Source organism: Lissotriton vulgaris, chromosome 11 (assembly GCF_964263255.1).
Source record: "Lissotriton vulgaris chromosome 11, aLisVul1.2, whole genome shotgun sequence".
Classification (NCBI taxonomy): domain Eukaryota; kingdom Metazoa; phylum Chordata; class Amphibia; order Caudata; family Salamandridae; genus Lissotriton; species Lissotriton vulgaris.
In genome coordinates, this window is record NC_141699.1 from 782,993,961 (window position 1) to 783,013,508 (window position 19,548).

Below are 19,548 nucleotides of genomic sequence, written 5' to 3' on the forward strand. Positions count from 1 at the left end.
ATAGAATGGCAAGCCCATCCCCACACCAAAGCGGCGGTGGAGAAAAGAAACCAACACCACTATAGTGCGAACAAATTCCGCAGAGAAGCCTGTCCCACCTGAGCATCTGCCCTGGCATTAGCGTCCAAACAGTAATGCTTAGCAAAAGTATGAACAGACTTCCAAGTGGCGGCCTTGCAAATTTCTGCAATCGGCACATTACGGAGCAAGGCTGTCGTGGCAGCTTTGCCCCTGGTGGAATGAGCCTTAGGCTTACCTCCTAAGGTCTTATTAGCTTTCTGGTAACATAGCTGTATGCAGGACACAATCCACCTAGAAATGGACTGCTTAGAGGTCGCAAGACCCGTCCTGACTGACCCGTAATTGATAAACAATTGGTCTGACCTACGTACATCTTTGGTCTTATCCAGATAAAATTTCAACACCCTCCGAACATCCAGGGAATGTAAGGAACGTTCCGCTGGAGATGAGGGATTCTAAAAAAAACGTAGGCAAAGTTATAGTTTGGTTGACATGAAAGTCAGAAACAACCTTGGGAAGAAATTTAGGGTGAGTCCGCATAACAACCTTAGCAGCATGAAATACAGTATAAGGTTCATTACAACACAGCGCCTGAATTTCACTCACCCTGCGGGCCGATGTAATGGCCACGAGGAACGCCACCTTCCAGGATAGGTGCTGCAACGAAGCCTTATGAATGGGTTCAAAAGGCTCCTTCATCAAACTGGGCAGCACCACATTCAATTCCCATGAAGGCGATGGAAGCCTGACAGAAGGGAACACTTTCTTCAAGCCTTCCAAAAAGTCTTTGATCACAGGGATCTGAAAGAAGGAAGTCTGTGAAGGGCTTTTCCTGTAGGCAGTCAAAGCAGCGGGATGAACCCTAATAGAGTGAACATTAAGGCCAGATCGCGCCAAATGTAGAAGGTAGGGAAGTATGACATCTTCCTTGCACGTCGTAGGATCCAGGTTCCTGGACACACACCAGACACAAAACCTCTTCCACTTGTAAGCGTAGGACGTTCGAGTGGAGGGCCTCTTAGACTCCTTCAGTATGTCCATACAATCTTCAGGTAGATTCAAATGTCCATATTGCACTACCTCAGGAGCCATGCCGCCAAACTCAAGGACGAGAGGTTGGGGTGCACCATCTGCCCCCCGAACTTCGTGAGAAGGTCCGGCCTGCACGGCAACCGAACGTGCGGAAGGAGGGACCGGTGTAGAAGGTCCGTGAACCACCACTGTCTGGGCCATTCCGGGGCAATCAGGATCATCCGTGCCCTGGACCGGGACAGCTTGATGAGCACCCCTGGAATCAGGGGAATGGGCGGAAAAGCGTAAACAAAGCTGTTCGACCAGTTGATCCAGAGTGCATTCCCCAGCGTCGCTTGCTGGTAGTACCTGGAGGCGAAGTCTCGGCATTTGCTGTTTTCGGCGGTGGCGAACAGATCTATGTCTGGAGTCCCCCACCTTGCGAAGACTTCTCCTAGTACGTCGTCGTTTATGACCCACTCGTGGTTTTCCTGAATCAGCCTGCTCAGTGCGTCCGCCTGAACATTCTGCACACCTGGCAGATGGGTAGCCGTTATCGTCAATCCTCTCGCCAGAAGCCAGTGCCAGATCGTCTGCGCCTCCCGAGACAGGGTGCGCGATCTCGACCCCCCCTGCTTGTTGAGGTAATACATTGTGGTCGTATTGTCTGTCTGTACAAGCAGAGCGTTGGTCCGGAAGGACGGATGAAAGGCCTTTAGCGCCAAGTGAACAGCTCTGAGTTCCGGGAAATTGATGTGATACGTGGACTCCGTCTGAGACCACGTGCCTTGGATCTGTAAGTCCCCCGAATGCGCTCCCCAGCCCTGGAGAGAGGCATCCGTCACGATCGTCTGAGTAGGAATGTCCTTGTGGAAGGGAACCCCTCTGAGGAGATTCTCGGCTGAACACCACCACTTCAGAGACTGAAGAGCATGCAGAGACAGTTGTATCTTGTCATCCCAAGATCCTCTCCTCTGGTCCCATTGGTCCTCCAAGCACTCCTGCAGAGGTCTCATGTGCAGCCGTGCATGAGGAGTGAGGAAGATACAAGAGGCCATCGACCCCAGTAGAGAAGACACCGTCCTCACTGTTGTAGATGGAACGGTCATAAGAGCCTGAGCCTTCCGAAGGATCGATCTCCGTCCCTCCTCCGAAGGAGACACGCTTGCTGACAGCGTATTGATGGAGGCTCCCAAGTACTGAATGCACTGGACCGGGATCAGGACAGACTTGGACATGTTGATGTGCAACCCCAGCTTGTTCAAGAGAACGCACGTCTTCTGGAAGTCTGCCTGAGCTTCTGAGAAGGAGGAGGCCTTGATCAACCCATCGTCCAGGTACGGGTAGACAAACATCTTGCCTTTCCGTAGGTGTGCCGCTACCACTGCCATGCACTTCGAGAATGTCCTGGGTGCAGACTTCAGTCCGAAAGACAGCACCGTGTATTGGTAATGATTGGTGCCGACTTGAAATCGCAGAAACTTCCTGTGCTTGTGCGCGATGGGCACGTGGAAGTACGCATCTTGTAGGTCTATGGCACAAAGCCAGTCCCCCTGTTGCAACTGAGGATAAATCTGATGCAACAACAGCATGCAAAACTTTTCTCTGCGAATCCACTTGTTTGCCTGCCGCAAGTCCAGAATGGGCCTGAACTCGTTCTTGTCCTTTTTGCGAACCAGAAAGAACCGGGAGTACAGACCTCTTCCTCTTTGAGACAGAGGTACGTCTTCTATCGCCCTTTTTCTCAACAGGATATCGGCCTCCGCCTGGAGCTCGCGCAGCTGATACTGCGAGCTGACCGGAGGGATCGCTGGAGGAGGGCTGATGAACTGAAGACTGTATCCATTGCAAACAATATTCAGCACCCACTTGTCCTGAGTAATTTTTCTCCACTCTGCCAGGAAAAATTGAACGCTTCCCCCCACCGGAGTGGGTAACGGATGATGGGGAAGTAACCGCTCAGGGTCAAGACCCGGCCGGGCCCTTGTTCGCGGTAGAGGGCTGCTGTCCACCTCTACCCCTCTGACGTTTTTGGAAAGGTCTTCGGAACTGCTGCTGTTGTTGCTGCTGTTGTCCCGAAGACTGTCCTCTTCCTTTCCCTTGCGAACCGAAACGCCGTTGGAACTGGCGGTATGGCTTCTTGTCCTTGGGCTTTTCCAAGCCCACTGCCATCAGGGTTTCTGCCTCGGCCTTCATCCAGGCCATCTCGTCATCCGCGTGTTTTCCGAAGAGCGTGTCCCCGGAAAACGGCAGGTTGGCCACTCGTTGTTGCGCCTCGGGCTTGAGACGTAAGCCTGAGCCATGCATGGCGGCGCTGGTTGATACCGTGGCAGTAGCCATGTGCCGCCAACAAGGAAATATCCGCCGCGGCACTGATGGCCTGGTTCGAAACCAGCATCCCCTCCTTGACTATTTCCATAAAGTCCTCCTTCCTGTCTCGCGGCACAAGGTCCGCGAACTGTTCAATGGAATCCCAAAGCGCCCGGTCATATCGTCCCAGTAATGCCGAGTCGCTGGAAGCCTTCATCGTGGTGGAAGAAGTCCTGCATGCTTTCCTTCCCGCCGAATCAATCCAGCGGCTCTCCTTGTCCGGAGGCACGGTGGAGGACGGGGAGGTAGAGTGTTGTTTTCTGGCCGCCGTAACTATCACTGAGTCGGGAACTGGGTCCATCCTCAGGAAGGCAGGGTCAGAGTCCGTTACCCTGTATTTCTTCAAAAGTCTAGAAGGGGCGGCCCTAACCACCGCAGGCGTAAGAAATAGCTCTTGTGCAGGTTCAACCAGTCCCGGAACCAGGGGCAACAGAGGGCGAGACAGGTGCTTCTTGTGCAAAATCTCGAATATCACGGACGTCGTAGGTGTAGGAGCCGTCACCGTGATACCCAGCTTCGAGGCCCCCCTCAGGAGAACATCCTGGAATGTACCGATGTCATCGATAGGAGACACCCTAGAGTCCGGGGAATCGGACAGAGTAGGGGAATAGGAGCGAGTCATGGAAGATGTATCCGTCCTGGATCTATGCCTCCTATGGCGCCGTCTGGAACAAGTGGAGGACCTGCGCCTGCTCCTCGATCGTTCTCTCCGTCTGGAGCGAGACTTCGACCTCCTGGGCTTCGGCCGGTCCACCGGCCTGTCCGGGGTGGCCGACTTGGGCTTACGCGGTTCTTTAGACTTAGGAGTCTTCTTGGGAGGGGTCGGAAGGTGCGGCAACGAGCCCGACCTTGGTGGAACCGGTGGAGGCTTCTCTGGTAGAGGAGGCAACGGAGGAGGTGTAGCCATCCTCGGACGCGGGCCTCTAGGTAACGGAGGAGGTGTAACGGACTTCTTTGGAGTATAAACCTCCGAGTACCCCGATCCTGGTGATCCACCATCCTTCCTGGGCTGAGGGGAGCCCCCCACAGCCTCAGGCCGCTTAGTACGGGCATCCGGCACCGTTGACCGGTGTTCAGGAGTCGACCGCCGGTCCCTCGACGTCGATCGGCCCTTCGGCGTCGACCGTCTCTTTCTCTTCGGCGTCGAGCGACTCGCGTGTCTCGACGTCGACCCGGACCATCTCGACGACTATCTCCTGTGTCTTGAAGGCGACCGCTTGCGCCTCGACGGCGACCGCCTTGACGTCTTGGGGCGTCACGACGTCGACCTTGACGATCTCCTTCGCCTTGACGGGGCACGCCTCCGTCTCGCCGGCGAATGCTTCTGCGTCGACGGCGGGCTCGACGAGGAGAAACCCCTCGACGACGATGAAGCCTTGTGTCTCGAAGGCGATCGACTGTATTGCCTCGGCGGCGTGCGTCGACGCCGATCCTGTCGACGCCGTCCCTGTCGACGCCGATCGCTCGACGTCGACGCCGAAGACAGCGACGATGACACCGTCTCCGCGTTCGACGGCGGTCTATGTAGGTCCCTCGACGTCGACGGTCGACGTTTTCTCGACCCAGAGCCCTGGGGAGAAGGGGAGCTGGCCTTGGACTTCCCTCTCGACGTCTTGGAGGGTGCCACCGACCCAGACGGAGAATGGGGACGTGTGCTGGGCTTCCTGCCCCCGGGGAGCCCCCCAGGGGCCTCAGCATGGGCAGAAGAAGCCCTTCCAGACCCACCTTGCGTCTTCTGTCTCCTTTCTTCTAGTCCCTGAAGCTTGATTTTCTTTCTGTCTTTCAGGGTCCTGCCAGAGAAACCCTGGCACATCTCACACTCCTCAGGGATGTGGGAAGAGGGAAGGCAGAGGATACAGACCTCATGGGGATCTGTCTTGGCCTTCTTCCTGGAGCACTCCGGGCATTTATCAAATAATGCAGGCATTATTTCGACCAAGGGGTGCCACAAACCAAGAAGAAAGCTTTAAGGTACAGAAAAGTACACAAAAAAACGATTTTAGTGCAAAAACACCAACAAAAACCCTTGAACAGGGAGAGCTCAATGCTCCAGGGTCCTGCTTGCAGGAGCCGGAAAAAAGAACTGAAAGTAAGGGAGACCTGCAAGGCATTCTGGGATACTGTGAAGTTCTGGAAAGTTCTCTTAAAGGCACAGTATCCTGATCTGAGCCACATAATGGCAGCCTATGGGGCTTGTCTGTCCATGCCTTCCTCTCTATCTTCCAGAGGGGTTTGTACTGAAGACAAGGAAAATCTGGACAGGCTTTGCTGTTTTTGTGGATTTTTGGTGGAATTTCTAGCTGAAGTACTGGACAGTGTAGCCTTTTTATAGGCTGCATTATATGTCTTTAAATTCTCTCTTAAGTGTCTGTGCAGTTCTGCATTTTTTCGACACTTTAGAGATTATTTTTGATTGCTTCGGGGTCCACGCACATGGGCGGGACTATTCACTAGATTATGACTATACACAGAGATCCCCTACTACAGAACTTTAAGTACACTCCAGATTGGATTCTGAGGTACCCAGCTGTGTGTTCTGACCGCCGCTTTGCATTTCTTTCACATTTATTTGCCAGCGTTATCCTCATAGTTTATTATTTGTGTGTTCTGACCGCCGCTTTGCATTTATTTCACGTTTATTTGCCAGCGCTTCTGCATAGTTTATTATTAGCCTAATTCTTCCCAGCATTTGCGTTCTCCCCAAGCGCTATCGGCGCCCAGACCCCTCCGCCTCCATTTTGATGATTGTTGTCCTCCGTAGCTAGCCCGCCCCGCCTCCCAGCTGAGACGCCCTCCCACAGTCAAAAAACAGCGCGCCAGCACCTGGAAGCGCCGTGACTCGATCTCCGCTTCCCAGCAGAGTGGTCGCTCCCCTGAGGCCGTGGTATCGTTATTGCAGCGCTTTGCCCATAACTACTGCCAGCTGTGTGTTCTGACCACCGCTTTGCATTTCTTTCACATTTATTTGCCAGCGTTATCCTCATAGTTTATTATTTGTGTGTTCTGACCGCCGCTTTGCATTTATTTCACGTTTATTTGCCAGCGCTTCTGCATAGTTTATTATTAGCCTAATTCTTCCCAGCATTTGCGTTCTCCCCAAGCGCTATCGGCGCCCAGACCCCTCCGCCTCCATTTTGATGATTGTTGTCCTCCGTAGCTAGCCCGCCCCGCCTCCCAGCTGAGACGCCCTCGCCCCTCCCCCTCCACTATCCATATATGACAGTTGTTCCCGCGCGCAGCGTCCACGCGCAGCGACCGCGCCCAATCCGCGCCGAAGGTGCGCCAAAGGTAAGCCCGTCTACGCCCGTCCACGCCTGGACCGCGCCCAGCGCCAGACCCCCTGCCCCCCGTGCTGCCCAGCCACCCCGCACTACCTACGATGCCGCCACCCTCCTAACCCTTAACCCCGGTCGCGCCCCCAACTGCGTCCAAGCCGCACCTGGACGCACCCATGGACCGTTCTCCTGCTTCTCCTGCAAATTCAGCGGCACCGACAACATCTCCGCTACGACCACACCACAGATTCCCGACCCCAACCACCTACAATGCATCCTTCTCAACACCCGCTCGGTCCACAGGCACGCCATTGACCTTTGGAATCTACTAGACACCACCTCTCCTGACGTCGCCTTCCTAACGGAAACATGGATGAACGCTTCCTCCGCCCCTGACATCGCCATCGCTATCCCTGATGACTATAAGATCACACGCAAGGACCGCACCGACCATACAGGAGGAGGTATCGCTATCGTCCATAAGAAATCCATCCGCATCTCTACCAGCTCCGACGCCAACCTCGCTAACTCCGAACACCTTCACTTCCAGATCCACATCGACCCCAAGACAACTCTTAGAGGCACCCTCCTCTACAGACCACCAGGACCCCGCGCAAAATTCAGTGAAGACATCACGGACTTCATCACCCCACACGCGCTCCCCTCCAAAGACTACATCCTTCTGGGAGACCTCAACTTCCACCTTGAAAAGATCAACGACCGCAACACCGCCACCCTCTTAGACAACCTCGCCAACCTCGGACTTAAACAACTGGTCACTTCCCCCACCCACATCGCAGGTCACACACTCGACCCCATCTTCACCTCCAGCAACCATGTCTCCTTCAGCCACACTACGGATCTCCTCTGGACTGACCACAGCTGCGTTCACTTCACCTACAACAAGCCGAAACCCATCATCCACTTCCAACCAACTCTACAAAGAAACTGGAACAAAATCACCACGGATCAGATCTCCACATCGCTCCTTCGAACCTCCCCAGCCCTCTCTTCTAACGCCAACGAAGCCGCCTCCAACCTCACCCTTTGGTTATCCAACACCGCCGACACCTTAGCACCACTGAAAAAACGTCAACACAAACTTGGCAACAAGAAGGCCTCATGGTTCAACGATGATCTCAAGAAGTCCAAGAAACTGTGCCGCTCCCTTGAAAAGACCTGGAAAAAAGACCCATCCACCAGCAACAAGATCGCCTTCAAAAGCGCCACCCGTACTCACCACCAACTGATCCGAAAAGCCAAGACAACAACATTCAAGTATCGACTTGACAACAACGCCCACAACAGCAAGGAACTCTTCAACATCGTCAAGGAATTTTCCAACCCCTCGGCCAACTCCAACGACATCACCCCCTCTCAAACCCTCTGCGACTCCCTAGCCTCTTTCTTCCACAACAAGATTGCTGACATCCACAACAGCTTTGACAACCAACCCGGAAGCCAACCCACCCTACCATCTGCTGACCATCTTCCCCCCGTAAACACCCTTAACGCCCGGAACCCAATCTCCACTGAGGACACCATCCGCCTGATGAATTCCATCCACTCTGGATCCCCCACAGACCCATGCCCTCACCACATCTTCAACAAAGCAGACTCCGTCATAGCTCCGCACCTCCGAGACGTTATCAACTGCTCCCTCAACTCCGCTACCTTCCCAGAAGACTGGAAACACGCTGAACTCACCGCCCTTCTGAAAAAACCAACAGCAGACCCCACCGAACTCAAAAACTACCGCCCCATCTCGCTTCTTCCATTCCCGGCCAAAGTCATCGAGAAAGCTGTCAACAACCAGCTCGCCGCCTTCCTCGAAGCCAACAAATCACTCGACCCCTCACAATCTGGCTTCCGTGCCAAACACAGCACTGAGACCGCCCTCATCGCAGCTACAGACGACATTCGAACTCTACTGGACAATGGAGACACAGTCGCCCTCATCCTCCTCGACCTCTCTGCAGCCTTCGACACAGTCTGCCACAGCACCCTTTTACAACGCCTCAGAAACATCGGAATCCAAGGAAAAGCACTGGAATGGATCACCTCGTTCCTCACCGGAAGAACCCAGAGAGTCCGCCTCCCACCATTCAAGTCCGAGGCCTCTGAAATCATCTGCGGAGTACCTCAAGGATCCTCACTCAGTCCCACTCTCTTCAACGTATACATGAGCCCCCTCGCGGCCATCGCCCGCCAACACAACCTCAACATCATCTCCTACGCGGATGACACTCAACTGATCCTTTCTCTCACCAAGGACCCCAGCACCGCCAAAACTAACCTACACGAAGGAATGAAAGAAGTCGCCGAATGGATGAAACAAAGCCGTCTGAAACTGAACTCAGACAAAACAGAAGTCCTCATCTTAGGTACTTCCCCCTCTGCATGGGACGACTCCTGGTGGCCGGATGCCCTCGGAAAAGCACCCATCCCGACGGACCATGCACGGAACCTTGGCGTCATCCTGGATTCTTCACTCTCAATGAACAGACAAGTCAGCGCCGTATCCTCTTCCTGCTTTAACATCCTTCGCATGCTCAGAAAAACATTTCGCTGGATCCCCTCCGAAACAAGGAAAACAGTCACCCACGCTCTAGTCACGAGCAGACTGGACTACGGAAACACCCTCTACGCAGGTACCACCGCTAAACTCCAGAAGAAACTACAACGAATCCAAAACGCCTCAGCCAGGCTCATATTAGACATCCCACGCAACGAACACATCTCTGGCCACCTTAAAGACCTCCACTGGCTTCCCGTCAATAAGAGGATCACTTTCCGACTGCTTACCCACGCACACAAATCACTCTACAACATCGGACCAGATTGCCTCAACTCTCGACTGTCCTTCTACACCCCCTCCCGCCAACTTCGCTCTTCCAGCCAAGCCTTCGCCACTGTACCTCGCATCAACAAGACCACCATGGGAGGCAGATCCTTTTCATACCTGGCTGCCAAAACATGGAACTCACTCCCCGCTTACCTTCGCCTCACCCAGAATCACCTAGCGTTCAGAAAGCAGCTTAAAACGTGGATATTTGACAAATAATCCTCCTCCCCTTCCTAAGCGCCTTGAAACCCTCTGGGTATGTAGTGCGCTATACAAATTTTATGACTTATGACTTATGTATCAGTCCTTAGTATATGGTACACCATGTACCCAGGGCATAGGTACCCCAGTGGCCTCCCATGGGCTGAAGCACGTATTATGCCACCCATGAGAGGCCATCCAAATTGAAATGACAGGCCTGCTACTGCAGACTGTGTAAGATGGTGTTTGCGCCTCTTACTGAGATATAGGTTCACTATATCTATCTAAATCACTACACTTAAATACTTATTTTTTTTTTTTTTAAGTTTTTAAAGCGCTCAAATCAACCTGGGGCATCACGGCGCTGACTAGGCTGATTTTACTGAGGGAGGGAAGTAGGGATAGATTCAGGCAAATTTACTGAAACAGAAAAGCTTTCAGCTGTTTCCTGAAAATGCTTTAGCTTGGAATTTTCAGTCACCCCTATGGCAGGCCTCAACAATCCTTAAGGCAGGGTGCTGGGTTTTACGTGAGCGGGTGCCCCTGCATGAGCAGAGCCTCTCTGTAGCCTTCGGAGACCATTGTCCGGGGTTGTCTGTGATGCAGCCAGACATATATTTTTAAGTGCATTATAATCTCGCGGTAAATGCCAACTTTAAAACAGCTGCTTAGAAACATGTTGTGTTTTGTGTCAAACACCTTGGAATCATACCTCCACACCAATAACTGGTGTGGGAGGTATTATTCCACACGGTGTGGAAGGTATTATTCCACACTTCTAAAGGGACATATGTGGGTCACCGGTATACCTGGTACCAGCTTTCTGGACCTGGGCAGATCAAAGTGGATGCTGTCAACCTCAGACACGATTCTGCTCTCCTGCTGCTGAGCCAAGCTTGCACAGAGGAAGGCATGGCAATAGGCAGCCTGTCACAGGGAGGTGTAAACACCTCCCAGAAAGGATTTAGTGTATTGGGGCTGGGTGGGCGCACTCTTAGATTGCCAGAAAGTCGGCACTGGGGGCACATTTGGTGTCCCTGTGCATAGTCCAGCTCAAACCAGTTCTAGGAGCCATTTGCTTCTGCTCTGGCGCAAAACTGGATAAAGGACATGGGTGTAGCCAACCCTCTGTCCTGCCCCTTCCCTAGGAGGGTCCACAGAACCTTTCCAACCCCTTCCCATGGGTATAAAGTGGGTTACCTGGCTACAGGACTTTAGATTTTACCTGGACAAGATTCTGCTAAGAAGAAACCAAGTACTTTGACTGCCTGCACGACGCTGGATGACTGAAGAATCTCCCTTGGAGTAAAGGAGTTACTCCCCTGCAAACGCAGGCACTCAAACGCATCAGACCGGTTTGCTTCTCCCCCGCTTCTGAGGACTCCTAAGATTTCAGCAACACAGGAGGTGTGTTCACGAATGTCCCTGAAGTCGATCTGCCCTCTAAGCGATTCTAAGACCAGTATCCCTCGAGGGGATCGCGCAACCCGAACCCCTGTTCACCGCGTACTTTTGCAATTGCATGTGCTTAGTGACGATTCCTGAGCCTGTGCTTTGGACTTCCTGTAGTCCTGACCCCAAGGAGTATTTGCACTGAAGATTTCCGTCCTCCACTCTCAAAATATCCGGTGGGCTGGTCCTTTGCATACTTGCTTGAGGTCTCCTCGCGATCTCTGGTCCGTTGGCCTGTGGGTCATATCAAGGGTCACCTTGTGAATTCTTGGGCTTACCTGGTTGATCCAGATGTGGCCTGACTCTCCATTGCTTGGAGAGTCCTGTGGACCTTGCTGGTCCACACCGTAACCCGTTTCCTCTGACTGCGTGGGGTTCAGTTGCCAAGGCTTGTTGGTGCACCAGCCAGACATCGACCCCTCAGCTCTCGACATCCTTTGTGGGACAGCTTACCTCCGGACTTTGGTCTTCCTCGAAGTCTCTTGGCCCCCGTGGCTGCAGAGTCAAGCAACCCTTCTTTGCACCTGAAGCACCCGACATCAGTGGGCATTCGACTACCGAGCCCCTGGTCACCAGAAGTGACACAGACTCTGTCCTCTCTGCTTTCAGGTTCCTCTCATCTTGAATCCAGGCTTGGATTCCACCGGACACTCTTCGCCTTCCTGGCAGCAGTAGTTCTTTGCAGCTCTCCATTGAAAACGACGAAGGTTTCCGACACCACTTGACACCTATGCACCCGGTTCCTCTGGGATAGGTAACATGGGTACCTCAGTACTCACTGGTGGGTTGACCTTAGAACCTCCTATGTTGCAAAAGGTTTTCTCGAAGTCCGCTTAGAAGTGTTCTTAACTTGTAATTTCCCAACCGCGACTTTCCCATAGGGTTGTACAGAGCACACGTCTGTTTCCTCACTGCACCCGTCCTCCGTGGCTCCCCCCGAAGTCACTTCTCTGGGTGGTTCCTTGGGGTCCCAGCGATTCTACGTGCCCTAGGCCCAGTGTCTAGTCAAGTCGTTGCTATATTTTTAGTATATGGTTCAGTCTCCCCGGGAGCCTGCTGTGTATTGTGCTATTTACGAATGTTCTCTTGATTCAGTATTGTGTGCTTTATGCCCTAGTCTCACAGAGACTAGTAGACATTTTTATATAAACGCTGTGTGGTTCTCCTTTCATTTAGGAGGTGATATTCTGGTAAAACAAGCTGCCTTACATTCATTAAGCCTGAAACTGCTATCCATGGCTACCCCTAGGATAGCTTTCAATAAGGTCATCTTTGACCTCATACATCATAAGGGTCGTGTGGACTGGTACAAGGTGCCCACTTTAATTAGTGGACAGCATATACCAACCCACCTTCTCACAATCTATCCTACTATTACGTCAGAGTATTTACACCACGATCAGTTCATTGAACACTAGTGGGGAACTGGAGAGGCCAAAGCAGAGTACTGTGAACTGAAAAGGCTCCTGGCCCACTATGAACCACAGGTAGGGCCTGTAGGACAGGGATAAGGAAATACGTGTTCTGGATGTCAAACACCCCCATCCAGGAGTCTAGGGTAGACTGGGTCTGAGATAGCATAAGCATCTTCAATTAGTCCTTCCGCAGGAAAGCATTAGGATGGCAAACATCTAGGATAGGACCAAAGCCTCCGTCCTTTGATACAAGGAGGTAGCAGGTGTAATTCGCAGTTCCTACTTCCAACACAGGAACCCTTTCTATGGCCGATTTGGCTAAAAACGTGTGCACTTCCTGTTATGTCCAATCCTGTAACATGATTTTGACCAAGTTACCAAAAGTTTATCTGTAAGGATCTCATTAGATGTTAACAGTGGCTCTGTTGGAGCCTGACCAGGTGGAAGTAATTCCGCTGATGCATTAGTCTTAATTTCCATTGTGGGGTGCTCTGAATCTAGGACTTCTGCCGTCATTCATAATATAGCCAAAGAGGTGCTTTCTTCCATGGCAGTTCAGGGGAGTGGGGGCACAAGGCCAGAATCCTTAGAGTATCAAACCGACTGGCATCCTGAAGTTCTTCACACCAGTTTCCCTCGTCATACTGAGGTACTAGGTTGTCTCAATCATAGTTATCACTGTCCGAGTCGGTGCAAACAGATTGTGCAAAGTGTGGACCCTACCAGGTGGTAAATGCAAGGTAGCCCAATCTGAAGGACTGCCTAGCATTAGCAGGCCAGATTCTACCTTTGTCGAAGTATTGGTGGACTCTGTCCAGAGTTGGAGAGCACTCTAAGATGTACACATCGTCTTCTGGCATCAATGTGAAAAGGAACTAGGGCAGAGGATGGGGTCGGAACTGGAGCTGGGTCAACACCAAAGGCATTCCGAATCCACTGGTGGAATTCTGACTTGAGGCCCCTCTGGGTTTTTGGTTCGGACGGCACAAGGAGCAGCCAGGGAAGTGCCAAATATACGTCGCATGACCTCTCTGAAGGCCTCTACTTTAGGGGACATCACGGACTGACCAGGAAATTTAGGGTGTTCGGGACCAAGCTTGGAATCAGCTTTGATGGCGATCAGGATCGAAATTGGGAGGACATGTGGACTCCTTTGCACCCTTCTCTGGAGTTGAAGTGTGACGGAAGGGGCCAAATTTCCGCTTACACTTCTAATATTATTTCTTTGATTTACTGAAGACTTCAACCAAGATAATCTGCCACGGGAACAGGACCTTCCATTCAACTTAAACGGTCACTGTGCAGTGTCTTGTGTCTGGTGACAACATTTGGCCTCACTGTCCCATATGGCGTCCGGGTTCATTTGGGTGCAGTCAGGCCCTGGAGCTGAGCTCAGACCCCAGACACCACAAACAGACTTGTAATTGTAATTTATATAGCGCATTATCACCAACGGTCTCTAAGCGCTTGCTTTGGGAACCCGTCCTGGTTTTTGTCTGTGAGATAACCCGTACTGGGCACCCCCATGGTGAAAGCCAGACATCCCGCCGTGGGGGGCCATAGTTGAGATTAAGCAAGCTATTGCCCGGAGTTGCAGAGTGTGAACCTGTGATTCGATCAGGCACCGAAGCGAGAATTATCGAGTCCGTGGACATTTTTGGGCTCAAGACCCTGCCGCTTTGGGAATTGAACCCTGGTCCCGGGTCTGACCTCTGCTTCATGGTCTGCCTCTTCTAACCATTGAGCCAAACTTCTCCTCTCCACTTTGTCAGGATTGGTCAAAGACATCTGTTTGCGACAGTACCTGCAAGTTCTAAACCCGGTCATTTTAAGAGGTGACATTTTCCTTGCACACAAGATAATTTGAGAAAATTGAATGGTCAAAAGACCAAGGAGAAGATGCATATCTGCGTCTGAAGTCATGGAAATAATAAGAATGCCTGTGCGCGTGAGGAGTGCTTATATGTGACTCTGCTTAAACTCTGGAGGAACAAGTTAATTACCATCAGTAATGTGTTATCTGGTAGAGACTCCAGTCTGACTAGGGAAAATTCTAAGGTAAGGAATCTGTGGTTAAAAGTCTCATTTAGATCAGAATATCGTCAACACGGACCTGCATGGCCTGCTGGCACAAAGGAGAACTGCTTTTAATGTATCTAGATTCAGTCTGACACCTGGGGGAATATTCACAAGGTTTGAAACTGGGGTTAGGAGTACCCATCGGAAGTACATTTTTGGGTTTTCTTTTTTTTTCTAGCTTTATATAGCAAAAATCGACTAAGGTATCTGAGCGCTTTACATGAGCACACATTGCATTACAGAAGGACACATTCATGTTTTTTAGGCATGGGGAGATGCATAGTCTCATACGCCGATGACACCCAGCTGATCCTCTCCCTCACCAAAGACCCCGCCACCAACTTCCACGCAGGGATGAAGGCCGTCGCCGAATGAATGAATGAAGAGCCTCAAACTGAACTCGGACAAGACTGAGGTCCTCATCCTACCCTCCACCCCTTCCGCCTGGAATGACTCCTGGTGGCCAACCTCGCTGGGAACTGCGCCAACACCCACCAGCCACGCACACAACCTGGGGTTTATCCTGGACTCTTCTCTGTCAATGACCCAACAAGTCAACGCAGTCTCCTGCTCCAACACCCTCTGCATACTCTAAATCTGCAGATGGATCTCCACTGAACCCAGAAAAACGGTCACCCAGGCCCTAGTCAGCAGCAGGCTGGACTACGGCAACGCCCTCTACGCAGGAACCATGGCCAAATTCCAGAAGAGACTCCAACGCTCCTGCACGCCTCATCCTCGACATCCCCTGCCACAGCCACATCACCGCCCACCTGAAGGACCTGCACTGGCTTTCCTTCAACAAGAGGATCACCTTCAAGCTCCTCACCCACGCTGACAGAGCACTCCACAACGCCAGACCAGCATACCTCAACAAGCAACTCACCTTCTACACCCCAAACCGCCAGCTCCGCTGACTTCGCCCTCGCCACCCTGCCACAAATCCACCGAACAACCACCAGCGGCATATTCTTCTCCCACCTCGCTGCCAAGACATGGAACACCCTTCCCATCCACCTGCGACAGACGCAGGACCTGCTGACCTTCAGGAGACTCAAGACCTGGCTGTTTGATCAGTAGCTCTCCCCCCCCAAGCGCCTTCAGATCCTTATTGATTGTCTAGAAACAAAGGATGTTTGAGCCTTCCGCCAGACTCCAACCGGGTTCCCTAGCTTCAAAGTTGGCCGCCCTGGCCGTAAAGCCACACCTTCTTCCCTTGCACATGTTTGCAAAAAATTGGCAACATTGAAGGCTTGCCAAGAAGAGAGCTGCTGACTTTGCTAGAACTTTTTTGTTGTTTTTGCAAGGGGTCATTTTTTACTGACTTATTTATCCCCCCCCCCCAAAAAAAAATGTGCGCCACTTTTACACATGAGCATTTTTATTTTTGTACTCATTTTATGCCCACTGAATATGCTTGTGAAACAAAAGATTTTCTTTTTTTAATTGCCAGTTTGCCAAGACTGGAATGCTTTTTTGTAATGGGTCACGTCCAAAAAGTTCCACATGCAAAACACAGAGACCTAAAATTTAAAAGAGCCGGTTTATAAGGCCATGTCCCTCCCTGAGAAAAAGTCATGCTGCTTTGAGACCAGCTGGTACACACATGATCATTTAGCTGTGAAAATAAGGATCTGCAAAATTAAAGAATACATTTTAGAGAACATGTACTCACTGGAGGTCTGCCAGGACGACCTCTTTTCCTTTTGACTTTAATTTCAGGCTCTTCAAGTTGATTAACAGCTTCAATCAATGAGGGGGCACCTTCAATTATTGATGTAGCAGTTTCATTTGTAGCATCCCTGTAAAGTGTAAGAAAACTTTGAAAATAACGGAAAACATCGTACCACTGACCACCAACCACATAAATCTGTCTCATGAGCTAGAGTGAGAAAAATCCCAAACCATTTACAATTTCTAAAGTATTTTATTTTAAAAAACTGCTTTTATTTTAGCTTGATTGAGCTAAGCTTCTGGGTTAAAGACTATGCTTTTTTTTGCTTGATTTGGGTAGCCAAAGGTTTACGTAGAAGCACTTTTTCACCTAACTGGAACATGATGTCATGGATGAAAGACACTATTTGAAGCAACATTCAGGCAAATAGGATTGGTAAGCAAAAATTAGACTACGGTAAGAAATCAGCTGTAACGGGTTTCATCTGGTTGCTTTAACCAAGGGAAACCAAATGCCATGTGGCGATCTACATGTTCTGCATGCCACTGTAACATCTAACATATAACATATAACATCTGTAACAGCATTAAAGAGCATGTTGAGGCCATCATCTGCTAAAGACACTGGTTATCCTTCAAGTCCTGCCGCCCTTCTTTTTCTGTTTTGGATAAAGCACTTCTTGAATACAACTCACAAACTACAAACGCTTAGGATTCAGGAAGCCCTCTTGAAATCTTGAATTATGCCTCCAAGAGTCTCTGTGCCACTGACCTGTCCTAAGTAGTCTATGACATCACCCAACCCCAGTCAACACTCCTAAATATTCCTCATCACACCCATCCCAATAGACCGCATCATGCCAGACACCAGACAGTCATCAAAACACTCAACATCCACCTACCACCTATTATCTATTATCTATTATCTAACACCATACAACAATCTCAGTGAGCAAAATCATTGTGTAGTATTTTTGCTTACATGCCGATACCAGCTAGTAGAAATCTACGAACAGCGACTGCCAAGCTCCTACAACAATATGAACAGTAAAACAGACTATTAAAAGTATTTTGCTCATTCACAGCTAAAGTGGGTCTAAGGCTTACTCTTAGAAAATGCAGAGAGGTGCAGGGTTCCACCAACACATTTAATTTCCAACCGTAATAAACAATATAGGTAAAGAAACTGCCAATAACCACAAGAACAGTCAGAAAAATAAAAAAGTGAAATGTGATTACCCATTTAATGTCATTAAGAACAGTCGTTAACGTGCGAATAAGGGCTCCTATGGAAAATAACACCAAGCCTGAAAAAGTAAGAAAATTATGGAAAACTGGGAAAGCCTCTAAACTATTTTTGGCAGGGCAACGGTGAATAGCAAAACTTTTGCTTTTCCAATAGGGTGTTCAAGGGATTAAGAAAATCGAGGTTCCATGAGATCATATAAACTGCTCAGTTTGCGCCATAAAGGTTAAAAACAACTGAAAATCCTCCAAACCATCAAAGGTTTAAAATAGTCGGTTCACTTTTGGCCATGAAGGGTAGTCAGCCATAGTTGAAGCCCTAGGTAAGTTTTAAGCTGAAGGTTTGGAACAATCCTGACCTTTCAATGAAATTTAAGATGTTCATGTTATTTTGTGGCTACAGTTTAACTGTCCAGGGAGGACCTGGCCTGGCAGTTCGGTCTGGACTGTTCCCATGGGGCACAGGGTCAAGACTTATTTGCATATGGCTGGATCCAAACTGGGGTGGCGTAGTGGGCAAAAGAACAATGGATTTAACCCAGATCTTTTCACTGGGGGAGAATGTTTGCATTGTCAGCATTCCGTCCATCATTTGTTTGCTGTTACAGTTTAACAGTCAGTAATACCAAAACACTCCCTATGAGCATCAGTAGTTGGGTTCTGAAGGATTTAATTCAGTGCAAAGAGGCAGAAATCATTAAGCACTATCCTCCTATTAGCATAGGTAAACAGAATGCCATCCAACTCAAGGGATTAACGAGATTCCATCAATATATTACACAACTAAAAACTGCCTTTCAAAAGGAGCACTACCAGGATGCATTCAGGGCATTCAAATGTCAACTGTCACTTCCAGGAATCTGTAGGGACCAGCTCAAACATTGTAGCTTAGATCCTAGATCACTTTCTTTCAATCTTTCCTGCATATTACAATTCACATTTAGTAAAGTAGAACACGAGGGCTTCCTGAATTAGTGTGAAACCGGTAGAACTCGCTCATCAGCAACTGGAATTAAAACAAACATTTGCAATACAAAAGGTCTCGCATTTGTTAGAGCTAGAGCTATAAGTGTGTCATTTACCTATGTGTTTTGGTTTGGAGTGTGGTGGATGTATGAACATACCCACAGCAGCAGCACTGTCAAGAGGACTTAGAATGAGGAATTATCTACGGGACCAGAGAAGCAAGTAGGAGCACTGTGTAGATAACTTAGAATGATGAATTACCGCAGGGACAGAGAAGCAGCTAGCAGCACTGTCTAGAGGACTAAGAATGAAAAATTACAGACAGGACTGGAGTAACACCCAGCAGCACTATCTAGAGGACTTAGAATGATTAATTACTAATGTGACCAGAGAAGCAGCTAACAGCATTGTGTGGAGGACTAAGAATGAGCAATTAACACTAGGAACAGAGACACAGTTGCAGCACTGCCTATAGGACTCAGAATGTGGTAATTACTGACAGGACCAGAGAAGCAGCTGCAGCACTGAATAGAGGACTTAGAATGAGGATTTACAGATGAGACCAGAGAATCAGCTAGCAGCGCTGTCTAGAGACATTAGAATGAGGAATTACTGAAGGGACAAAAGTAGCAGATAGCAGCACTACCTTGAAGACTTAGAATGAGGAATTATCGACAGGACCAGAGAAGCAGCTAGCAGCACTAGCTAGAGGACTAAGAATGAGGAATTACTACTGGGAACAGAGACGCAGCTGCAGCACTGCCTAAAGAGTTTGAATGGAGGAGTTACCGACGGGACGCGAGAAGCAGCTAACAGGACTGGCTGGAGGATTTAGAATGGAGGAATTACGGATGAGACCAGAGACGCAGTGGACAGCACTATCTGGAGGCCTTAGAATGAGGGATTACCACTGGGAACAGAGACAAAGCTGAAGCACTGCCTAGAAGACTTGGAATGGAGGAATTACTGACGGGACCAGAGAAGCAGCTATCAG

The 19,548-nt window shown here is 50.1% G+C and overlaps 1 protein-coding gene across 2 annotated transcripts in view; it reads right to left on the reverse strand.

Annotated features, from left to right (window-relative positions):
* The window catches only part of STAG1 (STAG1 cohesin complex component), a 1,379,617-nt gene that overhangs the window by 987,522 nt on the left and 372,547 nt on the right, over positions 1 to 19,548 (reverse strand). For both annotated transcript variants that reach the window (XM_086943907.1, XM_086943908.1), the window contains exon 3: positions 16,345 to 16,471. In XM_086943907.1, the coding sequence (XP_086800033.1) occupies positions 16,345 to 16,471 (127 nt within the window). The remainder of the gene's footprint in view (positions 1 to 16,344; positions 16,472 to 19,548) is intronic.